This window comes from Hemiscyllium ocellatum, chromosome 47 (assembly GCF_020745735.1).
Source record: "Hemiscyllium ocellatum isolate sHemOce1 chromosome 47, sHemOce1.pat.X.cur, whole genome shotgun sequence".
Taxonomy (NCBI): Eukaryota; Metazoa; Chordata; class Chondrichthyes; order Orectolobiformes; family Hemiscylliidae; genus Hemiscyllium; species Hemiscyllium ocellatum.
Window position 1 is genome coordinate 7,007,880 of NC_083447.1, and position 13,927 is coordinate 7,021,806.

The 13,927-nt window shown below is 40.4% G+C and overlaps 1 protein-coding gene across 1 annotated transcript in view; it reads right to left on the bottom strand.

The window, feature by feature from the left end:
* LOC132836796 (protein phosphatase 1 regulatory subunit 37-like) overlaps nucleotides 1-13,927 on the bottom strand; it is a 52,291-nt gene that overhangs the window by 15,053 nt on the left and 23,311 nt on the right. Inside the window, exons 3-8 of the mRNA XM_060856266.1 lie at nucleotides 11,700-11,745; nucleotides 9,135-9,235; nucleotides 8,080-8,199; nucleotides 5,763-5,913; nucleotides 3,564-3,719; nucleotides 1,009-1,121 (exon numbers count right to left, since the gene is read on the bottom strand). Coding sequence (XP_060712249.1) covers nucleotides 1,009-1,121; nucleotides 3,564-3,719; nucleotides 5,763-5,913; nucleotides 8,080-8,199; nucleotides 9,135-9,235; nucleotides 11,700-11,745 — 687 coding nt within the window. The remainder of the gene's footprint in view (nucleotides 1-1,008; nucleotides 1,122-3,563; nucleotides 3,720-5,762; nucleotides 5,914-8,079; nucleotides 8,200-9,134; nucleotides 9,236-11,699; nucleotides 11,746-13,927) is intronic.

Sequence of the window (13,927 nt, forward strand, 5' to 3'; positions counted from 1 at the left end):
GAAATGTTTAAAAATTGAATTTTTCTTCTGTCAGTTTAATTGGCTTTATTCAATAACTTAACTCATCCACATCACTATTATACTTGCAGTGAACAACTGTGACCAACTTGTGAGATTGATAACCCCTTCAAATCATATTGTACCTATCTTGGTATTTGAATCTTTGGGTGTATAGTTTGAAAAAAAAAATATAAAGGAAGTATTTTTCTAGCACATTTCACAACAACTAGATATCACAAGAGCTCTGCAGTTAACGAAGTCATTTTGAGGTGTAGTCGTAGGAAATGCAGCAGCCTGTTACTGCATAGCACTGTGGTAATGACCATATAATCTGTTTTGGGAATGATTGAGAGATAAATGTTGGTCAGGACACGAGGAGAACTCCTTTGCTTGATCTATACCATGAGACTTTTAACATCAACTGAGGGGCGCTTACACCCTACCCAACAGTTGGCAATTCTGAAAATGCTGCCCTCCCTCAGTATACAGTGCAACATAAAGATAGATTTGTGCACTTGTGTTTAGTATGGGACTTGAAACCACAACTTTTCTGGATTTGGAGGCAAGTGCTTGTTTCAAATTATTTTAAGTGATGTGGATTATAAAAAATGGCTTATGAACATCAGAAATAAAATTGAGTTAAAATGAAGGCACAGAAAGAAACAGGTAGCAGTCAAAATTTTAAAGTGCCTTGTAGCTCCGCTCATTATGGGTCAGAGTAAACATTGGGGCTACACAGTGTGACTGCAACCAATTAGTTCAGCATTATCTAGAACATTTACACAGACAATTCCATTATAACTGATAACATTGGAATCTTCAAAGTTAAATATTGACACAAGACATCAGAACAAATCTTATGACAACAGGAAGTTATGTCTGTGGACAGGAAACGCCCAGATTATGGACAGTAAAGTCTAAAAATCACTAAAAGCACAACTCATAGCAAATGCATATCCAGTTCCCAAAACAGCATGATTCAAAAGGAAATCACGGTCACTCACTCACCAGTGCAGCTGCCATGTAGGTCATCCCATTGTGGGTCAGCTGATTGTTCCACAAGACCAGGGTCACTAAACCTTGTCTTTGTTCCTTCAATCCATCAGAGATGTATGCCAAGCCTGTGAATAAAGCAAAGAACACCCTGGCAAACTTCTGGAAACCCATTCATGGTCAAATTTCTCCTTATATTTCTTGAAGGCACTAGTTATCATTGGGGCCTAGGTTGGATATCTCACTCTGATACCTTGCTCATATGATCATGTTATTGGTGTGCACAGGCAATGGGCTTGTGGGAGAAGCCATCACATCACAGCTGGGCCTGCCTTCTCCCAGCATCTAGATATCAGAAGAAATGAAGCAGAAATCAGAATCTGTGGTCAAATCTTCTCCATTCCTCCTCCCAGGCTATGAACAACAAAGACCAAGCAGGCCTTCTTGTTCTTGCCTTACCCGAGATCAACTGACTCAGAGACTGGGATTGGACAAATTCACTGGCTAGTCCGAATGGCTCAATGCTCTAACGGGGACTGCAAAGATCTTTCAGAGGCAAGTTTTATTTATGGCAGCAAAAATCTTCATCATGGGTAAGACTAGGAAGCAGGTCCTGAATCCAGCGTAGCCAGATCAGAGATTGAAGGTCACACGATTGGCCCCAATATGGCCTACTTTGGCTGTCCAGCCGATTGAGTTAACCAGCCCCTGAAAGGAGTCAAAATACTGAGTCAGCAGACACTTTTACATGTATGCAGTAGTCTGGAGCTATAGACAGCAATGTGAGAGATTCCAATTTCTTTCCACAACAGGGTTGACCAGAAATGTCTCCCACTCTTAATGCCCATTATTGGTATGTGGTAGAAGGATTTGCAGGTTGACACTTAACCTGAGTGTCTGCATTAAAATGACTCCTTCCTCGGTCATTAAGTCCTGAGCAGGACTTGAACCGAGAACTCTTGCCGAAAGGCAATGACTACCACTGTGCCAAAAGTTCTCCTGAAGGACCTCTAACCACTGGTAATGAAGCATTGGATGAATGCAATCTTACTCAATTGTTAAAGAGTTGATTCATACACTATAAAGAGACAGTCAACATCTAAGTAGCCTACGGGTGCAGTCAGATTAACAGTAACTTAGAAACAAAGGGGGTTTTCTTCAAACCAAAGCTGTATTTACAGTCCAAACTCAGTCTGAAGCTGAAGTCAGGGTTTAACCAAATTACAGGATAGCTGGACTATTGCTAGTGCAAATCCAATACAAAAATCCAACTCAACGGATATAACAATGTCGGAGCAAATTACTACAGATGCTGGAGACTGTACTGAAAACAAAAAATACTGAAGATCACAGCGGGTCAGGCAGCATTTAACACTGTCATCGTTTTGTGAGGAGCCAACTGTCCCACACGGTTGGAGAATTAAAATAACTAGGATTATACTCCTTACAATTTAGAAGAATGTAAGATGAGCTAACTGCAACAAAGATTTTAAATGGGCTTGACAAAGTAGACACTGAAAAAAATGTTTTTCCCCTGGGTGCGTCCTCTACAACATGGGGTCAGAGGTGCAGTACATTGGGTCAGCCCATTTAACACTGAGGAGAGGAGAGACTTCTTCATTCAGAATATTGTGAATGCTTGGAATGCACTACCCCAAAGAGCTCTAGACATTCAATCCTTGAATATAAACGAGGCACAAAGATTGACAGACTTTTGGGTTTCAAAGGAATCATGGGACAAGAAGATTGTGTGATGAAGACATTGAGATAAATGATCAGCTAAGATCGGACTGAATGGCAGAATAGGCTCAAAGAGCTATTGGGCCTATTCCTACTCCTACGTGAGGAAGCAGTGGTGTAGTGGTAATGTCACAGGACTACTAATTGAGAATCCCAAACTAATACTGTGGGGAGATGGGTTCAAATCCCTCTGGGGCAGATTGCAAATTTTTGTTGAATTCAAAATTGCACAATGGAAAAGTAAGGTTAGTGCTGACAATGTAATCACTATCAACTGTAGTAAAATCTCATCTGGTACATCAACACCTTTTAGGGAAGGAAATAGTCTGCCCTTACCTGGTTTTAGGCTGACAATGATGCCATACCCACAACAATATGGTTAACTCTTAGCTGCCCTCTGAAATGGCTACTCAGTACTCAGAACTCAGATCAAGGGGCAGTTAGGGATGGGTAGTAAGTGCCACAACGTTTGGCTAAGTCTTACTGGGGATATACAATAAATGTCAGGATGGGTGGCAACATTCAGCATCCTAGAATAAATCTGAACGATTTTATAAAATATTCCCATTGAATCTAGTGATGTCCTGTCCATTCAATCCAATTAGCCAGAAGGAAAACAACAAACCATGGCAAAAAATTAAGTGCTCTGCACCAATGTGGTCAGCCCATATAACTCCAGTGCAGCTGCCCTACTTCCCAATCACCTACCTGCATTACAAAAGTGTAACCTAATTATTTAGGTGTATGAGGACAGAGTAACAAGGAGATTCATAATATCATAAAGTCAGCCTTGGAGAGATGAGCTCAGGAGAGGGAAGCATAATGTATACCTGAGTCTAGAATATGGTTGTTGCGCAAGTCCATTAGCTGGATTGTGCAGTTGAACTTTAGGAGGTTTCCCAGCTGTGCCGAATCCTGCAATCCATTCAATTTGTTATCAGCCAAAAAGAGCTCTCGCAGCGTCATGTTCATCTTCAACGCAGTTGCTGCCAGGTAGAACAACAGGCATACAGTAAGGTTTGGAATGCACGTACCACAACAGCCCACAAAGTTAGCATCACCCGATATTACAAACCAGCTACTTAGCCAATTGTGTTAACAAACCCCCAACAAAAGGGTATTGCTTACCAGACCAAAGGACTTCTCTCTGAACAGAGGGACAACTGGTGAGAGTCACCATGCATCAGGCGAGAGGAGAGGTTGAGAAAGAGAATCTCCCACATTAGCTAAGGTTAGCATGAAGGACTCTCCTTCTCAATCTCCCCCCTCAACCAAGGTACAGTGATTCACAGGTTAAACCACTTCCAGCCACCCCTCTCTCTCTCTAATGAGAAAATAATCCTATGGTCCAGTACCTTTACCACGATGGCACATTGTCTTATGAGACACATATCTACCACAATTCAACATTTGGCTTTGATTTTTCAGAAATTTGAACTATTATGTTGAGGACGTTAGCTTTGTTTCCCATGGAACAGAAGTGGCCTGATATTGTCAAAAGTTATGAAGGGAAGTCATCATGCTGCTTGGAGGACAGTAGGAATACTGTATTATTGAATGGAGGAGAAAGTTAAAAATTGGCAGTGAAAAGAGGACAAAGGAAAAATAAACGCTGGAAGTTCCCAAATGTAATGACTACTGATTATCAGCAAAAACCAATATGGCATGAAGGTCAAGTTATGATAGACTATGCTCAGCTATGATAAACCTCACAATGCAATAGCTTTCATCGTATGTCCAGGCCTATATGCAGGTTCTTCAGCAGCCAGACACAGATTGAAGCCAAGGCTCTGCTGGGTTGATGCCTACTGGGGCAGTGATCTCAATCATTTTCACTAAGGAACAGAACAATATATCGCAAGCTTGGCACCCTGCATCTGATCGCTATCCAGTGACTTCTGCTTCTTGGATTAACCAAAGGCAAGAGCAGCATTGGAGTTAGATATGATGTTGCTTCTCCACCTTGTGTGAGCAGATCATTGACACACACAGTCTTACTGTTTCAAGTCACATGAAAATGATTACTGCAGAACAACTTGGGACTCTAGCAACAGTCCAAATCTTCGGATGAAGTGAACAAAATCATCAAGTCACCAAAGTTGGTCACCGAGGCAAAATTATTTTGTTGCAACAAGGTGAAAGGTCTAAGAACTAAGTCAGAAACAAAGAATAAGTGAATGATCGTCAGACACTGGGCAAAAAACAAAATTGTACTCAGTCTTGGCTATGTTGCAGTTTTGCATTCAAAACTCATGTAGGAAACACAAGTCTCATCAAAAGTATTAAAGGTCTCTATCCTGTTCCTAACCATGGGGCACAGGGTTCAGCTGCAGCCATATCCGTGTTGCCAAGACTTGAGCACATAATGTGGGTTGGGACTCCAATGCATTGTTGAGGGCATGCTGCACTGTTGGAGGTATTGTTCCTCGGTTGAGATGTTTGCTCAGTGGATGTTAAGGATCCATGTCCCTTCTTAAAGAACAAGTAAGTTGTCCTGTGGTGCTGATAAATATTTCTCTTCAATTATTGTTTAAAAACTCATCATTCATCTCATCCTGTTCTACAAATAAATCCAACATTCACAGTAGAAACTAAATTTTTATTTAGTTGCCTAAGTATTTTGAGATGTTTTATTGGATGGCATCTAGACATTAATGTTTCCTTCATACGAAGGTCAGATAACGTAATAAAGACTAGGGGACACAGGTTTAAGGATAGGGGAAAGAATTGCAGGCTAGATATGCAAAAGAACTTGCTTACTAAGCAACTGCTAATGACCTGAAACACAGTGCCTATGATGAGGAAGTACAAACAATCAATGGTTTCAAAAGGAAATTGGATGGATACTTGAGCGGAGTAAACTTGCGGGTTAGAAGAATCGAGGAATACACGAATTGCTCCGCAGATAGCTGGCATGGAGCTGAAGGGCCGAATAACTGCATTCAGTGCTATGACGACTCCAAAACCCAGGAAATTAAGGCTCCCAAACCCATCTTATGCAAACTACAACTGGATTTTACTTCCCTTACCCAACAGCATGAGCGGTCGGCCAGATAAACTGGCATTTTCCAGATGCAGTACCACCAGGCTGCTGCTGATCCTTAAAGCCCGAGCCACAAATGGTGCAGAGTGGTCGAGGAGAGGTGTGTTCCTTGCATCCAGGTACTGCAGGCAACTAGTCTGCAACAGAGAAGATCAACATTCACCAGGAGGATATTGACAAGCATAGTTTCGAGCAGTGTGGGATGCTTAAGCCTATTGATGTACTGCGAGAAGAGCATTGTAAACAGAGCACAATTACCATGTTTAAAAGATATTTGGATAAGTACATAATTAGGAAAAGTTTGGAGGGATATGGGCCAGGAGCAGGCAGTTGGGACTAGTTTAGTTTGGGATTATGCTCAGCATTGACTGGTTGGACTGAAGGGTCTGTTTCTGTGCTGTATGACTCTGTGCCTTCTCAGAGTCAAAAGGAGTAAAATCATTTACCAGTTCACTCTTGAGGGTAAACCGTCGACCTTGTAATCAATATAGCCTAGTACCACAACAAGCAATAAACTTATCAACTAATCCATCGGGATTCATTCAAGCATTTAGTTTAATTGTGTCCATTTAGAGTCATAGAGATGTACAGCACAGAAACAGATGTTTTAGTCCAACTCATCCATGCCAACCAGATACCGCAAATTAACCTACTCCTATTTGCAAGCATTTGGCCCATATTTCTCTAATCCCTTCTTGTTCATGCACCCATGCAGATACCTTTTAAATGTTATCATTGTACTAGCCTCTGATACTTTCTCTAGCAGCTCATTCCATACATGCACCACTTTCAGCATGAAAAAGTTTCCCCTATAGTCCCATTTAAATCTTTCCCTTCTCACCTTAAATCTATGCCTTCTAGTTTTGGACTTTCTCACCCGGAGGAAAAAACATTGGCTATTCACCCTATCATGATTTTACAATGAGAGGCATGGATAGGCTGAGTAGAGTTCTCTACAATCTTCATGAGTCACTTCTTTTGTTTCTGACTTTGAACGGCAGAATAACTGACTGTCTTTGGCACTGAGAAATGGTAAGATGCTTCAGTGAGTAGCTTCAAGAAACTGTGACGACAGAAGATGGCAGTATGGAAATTGAAATTAAGCAGATTAGCTCTGGTTGGAGTAACTAGAAACGATGCAATGAAGGCTTTTCACTGAAACTGAAAGGAAGAATCCACAGGAAAGTCAAGGATCTAGCCTTTTTTATGGTGCAGAAACCTGAGCATTATCAAGTGGAGAAGAAGAACAACGACTAGATAGGAATTAGGTGTGAATGCTGAGATGGAACTGTGGAGTAACAAGAAAGGATAAAATCAGGAACCAGCACATCAGGGCGCTCAAAGACTGCAGAAACAGTGACGAAAATAACCAAGAAGAGACTAAAATGGTCTGGATGTTTGCTGTGGAAAGGAAAGAGAGAAAATGTGGTGCTGCAAGTGATGGAGAGGTGATTGCCAGGAGGAAACAGAATAGGAAGGTCCACGACCAGGTGGAATTATGCAGTGGCAGGAAGATTTTTTTTTAAAAAGCAGGATTGGAAAAGAAATGGGTGACTGATAGGAGGAGATAGGGAAGGGTCATCAACCAGCATGGCAGCAATCCCAAGTAAAACAGGAGAATCTGAACAAAATGTGATTGCTTAATGTATCTATGTACAAACTATGTCAGTCACACAGGTCAGCAAGTTCCAATTGCCACACATCGATGGATCAGCTGGGCTAGGTTGTAGTTGCACTAGGATTGTTTTCAACATCTCAGGTTTGGGAGAAGACAGCAGCATAGTGAAAATGTTATTGGGTTAGTAATTCAGAGGCTTGGATAGTCCAGAGGCACAAGTTCAAATACCAGTATAAAGTCCAAGGGAATTTAAATTCATTGGTGAACAAAATACCAGTCTCATTAATAATGCTGGTGAAATTACTAGATGGTCATAAAACTCATCTGACTGACTAATGTCCTTTAGAGAATGAAATCTGCTATCCTTCTCTGGTCTGGCCCATTTGCAACTGCAGACGCACAGCAATAAGTTTGACTCTTAACTCTCTGAAATGGCCTAGCTAGCCACCCAATTGTATCAAACAACGGGGGAAAAAAAGCTGAGAGTTTATCTACTCTAAATGGAATGCAATGATTCAAGAACAGGATTCACAACTATATTCCCGTTGGAATGGGTAATAAATTCCAGCCTAGCCAGTAGTGCTCAACACAAGTAGTAGTTTCAAGAATGTCTGACTCTGCGCTACAACAAGTGGAATCATTATCCTTATCACAAATGCAATGATGTAATAAGATTGATGCATACCTTCCTCATCATGTGCGCTGCAGCCTGCCATCCTCGCGTCCCAATATGTTTGTTAAATGAGATGTTGAGCTGTGTGGCTGATTCATAATACTCTATCATATCAAACAATGCTGATGCACCCTGTAAAAATAAAAGTGAACATTGCTTTGACAGCCTGTACATATTTGATAAAACGCCTTCTGTCATGAGGTTTTCAAGGTATGTATATTCATCAGCTGGGACTTGCCCTTGGCAGACAAAAGGAATACAGCCAGACAAGTCTTTTAATTAAACAAAAGTAGAAACGATATTTCCTTGCACATTTGTCATGGCAATGACATGGCTAATCAAAGTAGTGCTCTCTTTGAAATTTGCATTCTTGCATTTGTCCTGATGAGTGCAAGTTCAAAAGTTTCAATATCTTTTTCTTTCACCAATACTCAGGTATTGAGAAGTGTAAATATTGAGGTAGTCGCTATACATTATTTGAGCATTATTTTGAATACCGTTACTGTACATGACTATGAGAGAATAAACAAGAAAACACAATCACTATTAGAGTTAAAATGGTTCTGATGGACCAGAAACGTGAAATCTTTCCTTTCATAAGCTGCTTATTCCAGGTTAGTCGAAGCCCTCGGACCTTGCACACTGGCAATCTGGGAGTTGAAAGCATCAGTACTAATTAGTTGATAGCTGGACAATGAGTTTTTTGTGGACTATATCTGGCACACAGGACAACATTGCCAAGAACCAGGTATTGTCCATTTTGTTGATATCCAGCTGGAATCTCTCAATACAAGTGACCCATAGTATTTATCAGCACAAAGGGGGAGGTTTTATCGATGTGTCAGCTGACAAGGCTGGGATATATCCAAACTGGCACTCTCACCAGCAATACTACCAGGATGTTTTGTTTCAATTGGATCAAATTCAAATGTGGAATTTAGTTGAAACCTAACCTCAAATATGCAGTGTAACCATGGTATCATTTTATAATACACATGGAAAGATAACATGAAATAAAAAATATTAAAAATCTCAAATATACATCTGAAAATATTTAAGCAGCTCACATCTTCATCCAGGTTGGTTGCCTCCAAATCCACCAGCTTAAACTGGACACGTTTGAAAACCTCTTCCAAGGCTTCAGAAGCTTTGTAGTCCAGTTTCTCACCTGTAAAGAGAATAAAAATCTTATTCAATAAACTCAGAGCTACCTCTATTCACTCTTCCACCTGGTTAATCGCATCTTTAACAGGCAAACTTGTTAAAACCTTCAAGAAACATACATGCATAGCCATTCCATCTATAAACTCTCTCTTTAAAATGTAACTTTACCTCTTCCATTACGGATTTCTGCTGAGTTATGGTTTGGCAGGCCCAAAGTGTCCTCTGCAATGTCTTCATGAGAACATAAACATAATTTGAATAGGAAACATCGCACTCAAGTCCAACTCCCTCACTTGTACACCAATGCAAGATTTTTGTTAATTTTCAATCTGAGATTGATAAGAATTTTGTCAACCAAAGGTATTAATAAGAGATTTAGGATAGGTATATAAAGTTAGGTCGCATATCAGCCACAAAAATGGAACAGGCTTAATGTTTAATTGGCCTTTCTAAATAAAAATTGATTCTTGAGTTGTGGACATCAGTGGCAAGGCCAACATTTACTACCCATTCCCATTGTGTTTGAGAAGATGGTGATTATCTGCCTCACTGAACTGCTGCAGTCCATTTGATGCAGGTAAACACCTAGTGCCATTTGGGGACAAGTTCCAAGACTTTGGTCCAACAACAAAGGAACAATGATATAGTTCTGAGTGCTGAATGGGTATTGGACAATTTGATGGGAACTTGCAAGAGACAGTGTAAGCAGGTGCCTGTTTCTCTTGCCAATCTAGGTGGTGCATTACTCAGGTTTGAATTGTGTTGTTGAAGGAGCATTGGTGAGTCGTCATTCCTATGATTCCTGCAGGTGTCACTCTATAGAAAACCTTCGGAGGAAATCCTGGCTGAATTGTCTTTACCAATCCTGAGGCACTGGAACAGCAACATCAACTTCCCAGCTTCTATCCCCTCAAACTTCTAATTCCTCAAGCCATCAATGCTCTAATATGGATTTTGGCATTATGAGACATTTCCTTAGTTCCGGCACATTGTACATCAGGCTATCAGTGTATTATACTGGTGTGTTAACGAACCTCATTGGGAGAATTGCAACTCTCCAGAAAAGCCTATTGTCTTAGAGGGAAGAAACGCAGGTCAGCTTTGATCACAATGCAAATCCTCCCCCTGGTTTCTGAAATCCTTTTGGTAAAGGTGCTTTCAAAAACAAAAATGGTGCTTTGGAGGCATCATCAGAAACAACAACTAACACTAACAACACTCAGCAAGCATCAGTTCGGCAATAAGCCAAAGCAAGCCAGAGGTCCCAAGATGAATTCTTGACTGCGTTGAGTTTAGATTGCATCTAAGGTATGATGTTTAGAGTGAGCTGAGCTGGGAAAGGTGGGAAAATATCAAAGATCTTGCTGCGATTACTAATTGATTAGTCCTGCTGGAAAGCACTATGAGAATGCCTGGGAATGAGTTTAGGATTAAACTCAGCTCTGATGCTTCCCACAGTTGAATAGCTGACTGATACTCGCCATCTGGGTTCACCTGCACGGAAATGAAATGTGAAAGTGAAGGCAGGAAGAGACCAGCCGCCTCTCACCTCGTGAGGACTGGAACATGACTCCCAGTACAGGGGTAAGCGGAACAGAGAAAAGAACTTAGTCGATAAGGAGATAAATACACTGGAAAATTCTTGTCCAAACCCCTCAGGCTATTACAATCAATCCAGGAGATTGTCAAGACTGACTGTTACTATGTGTAAATAAGGTTTTCAATCTCTTCTATAGTTATGAACCAGACAACTGGGTTCACTTCCATCGTGATGGACAAGGTGAATAGCAAAGGTCTTTTCCCAGGGCAGGGGAATCAAAAACTGGAGGGCATATGTTTAAGATGAGAGGGAAAACATTTAAAAGGGTTGCAATGGGGAACATTTTCATACAGAGGCTGGTGTGTGTACAGAATGAACTGCCAGAGGTGTTGGAAGAGGCTGGTACAATTACAACATTTAAAAAGACATCTGGATGGGTACATGAAAAGACAGGATTTTGAGAGATATGGGTCAAATGCTGACAAATGGGACTAGATTTAGTTTATCTGGTCAGCATGGATGAAGTGGACTGAAGGGGCTGTTTTCATGCTGTACATCTCTACGACTCACCACATCAGCTAGATACCTCAATCCTGAGGTTCAATATTCATTGGAAATAGACAAATCACACAAATTACCAGTCCATTTTGACACTTGCTGAATTTAAATCAGTGCTTTGATTCACCCCCCCCCCAAAAAAGTGAAATGTTTAACATTATCAATAGGGGCATAAGTCAATGCAACAATGAAAATAATTATATATTATTCAAGACAAACAAGCTGAGCTTCTAGGAGTATGCTGTTTCAAATGAATATTCCCTGTAACCTCCCCAACCTAGGAATTTTAGGTCCATGTAGTTTTTGTCAAAGAGAAAACTCTTTAATATCATCCCAGAGATTGCAATAAACATTCTGCAATCAGCCTTACCTTTCAGATCCAGGCAGTCCAGCCTCTGTGAAAGTTCTTTAAACTCCTACAAAACAGGAAATATGACCAATAATTACCTGCAAAACCAACAACAATATGCATTTATATCAGGCCTTTAATGCAACAAGGTGCTACACAGCATCAACAAAATTTGACAAGGGGTCACAGAAGGAGATATTAGGACAGATGACCAAGAGCTTGGTCAACAAAGCAAGGCTTAAGGACATTGCAAAGGATGGAAGTGAAATATAAAAACAGAGGACTGCAAGGAAAGAATTCCAGAGATAAGGATTGTAGAAGGCACAGCTACCAAAATTACAGAAATTAAAATCAGAGGCATTCAAGAGTTCAGAGTTGGATTTTGTAGAATGTTGGACCAGAGGTGGCTACATGATAGGAGGGTCATGGTCAAAGAAGGAGAACTGGGTTCAGAACTTTAAGTCAAAGTGTTAATGGAATGGAAGCCAACATTGGTCAGCTAGTGACTGAGACAACTGCCAAACGGGACTTGAGATATATAGGTAAGAGACCTTTGGATTAGCTCCTTTTGACATAGGTTACAAGATAGAAATGTTAGAAAAACATTGGAATATTCAAACCTAAAAAGGTAACCGAGGCAAGGAGGAGGGTTTTAGCAGCAGATGAGATGAGGCAGTGTAGAATTGAGTAATGTTATGGGGTGAAAGGAGGCAGACTGGTCAACATGTTTGCTTATAAGGATGTTATTTTTATTGTGCTGCGGTGCGACAGCAGTATCACAACATTCCTATGCTGAGGTGGGTCTGCAGTAGGAGGCCTAAAATAGATATTATCATTTGACATGTAAATTTCAGTCTCAAACAAAAGCATAGAAGTAAAATCATGTGGGACAGGATATTTTAATTGTTTCTCTGTCCACAGATATTGCTAAACTTGCTGAATTTCTCTTGTGCTTCCTGAATTTTTTTCAAATTTCCAATCCCCGCTTGATAACTCCCCTTGTTGAACCTGACATGACGAGAGACTCTGCTTAAGGATAGTGGAGGTGCAGATTTGCCTCACACTTTACTACAGCTTTCTGAAGTACTTGGTCATCTTAAAATTATGCTAATAATGCCAATATTATTGGGTTTATCATTACCAGACAGTACAGCACCTGGAATTTGGCTCCCCGTGATTGGTTAAGTTATTGATCAAAGGCATTTGACAAAAGGCAATGGCAGAGCTTTCATTAAATAAACAAGGACATGAAAGAATGAAGGCATTTGTCTCTCAGTTCACAACTTCAAGTTGTCATAAATAACTTCACACCAATTATGTAGTTTTTAAAAGTGCAGTTATTTGAATGCAGAAAGGTCCCACAAACTAGGAAGTTTCCCATTTTAGTGATGCTGCTTGAAGGGTGAACATCTGCTGGGATACCTGCTGTTCTTCACAGAGTGAGACAGATTCCTTTAAGAGACAGCAGAGGTAGCTAGTTTAACAAAAACGGAAATTGCTGGAAAAGCTCAGCAGGTCTGGCAACTCTGTTCTGAGGAAGGGTCACTTGACCTGAAACATTAACTCTGATTTCTCTCCACAGTTGCTGCCAGACCTGCTGAGCTTTTCCAGCAATTTCTGTTTTTTGTTTCTGATTTGCAGCATCTGCAGTTCTTTCCGTTTTTATTTAGCTACAGTTTAATATCTCCAACAAGATTGCAGTTTCAAACTTGATGGCATTCAAGCAGCTGGAGTGGTACAAGTCTCAATCTGTCGAATCAAGAATGGGGAGTTAAAATCTAGTCACAAGTCTAAAAGGATCAATGTGAGATTTGCCCCTAAACAGACAACTTCTTGTAAACCATGAGCTCCACCTCTTGGAGTGAAGGCAAGTTATCAAAGGTATGCTTACTCATTAAAATAAAAGGCATTTTTACATGCTCTGTTGTTACTACAGGAATATATTTCACCAACAGCATCCTGGCCTTAACCATTGATCACAAACTGAACATATGAAATAGGAACTGAAGTAGATTATTCAGCTCTTTGAACCTGCTCTGCCATTCAATAAGATCATGGCCGATAATATGTGTTTCAAACTGCACACTCCAGTATACTCCAAATAACTTTTGAATCCCTTGTGTAATAATCATCAATCTATCTGTGCCTTAAAAACATTTAATGAGCCTGCCTTCACCATTTTCTGAGGTAGAGTTCTAAAGTCATACAACCTTCAGAGAATAAAAAGTAATCTCCATCCTAAATAAAGA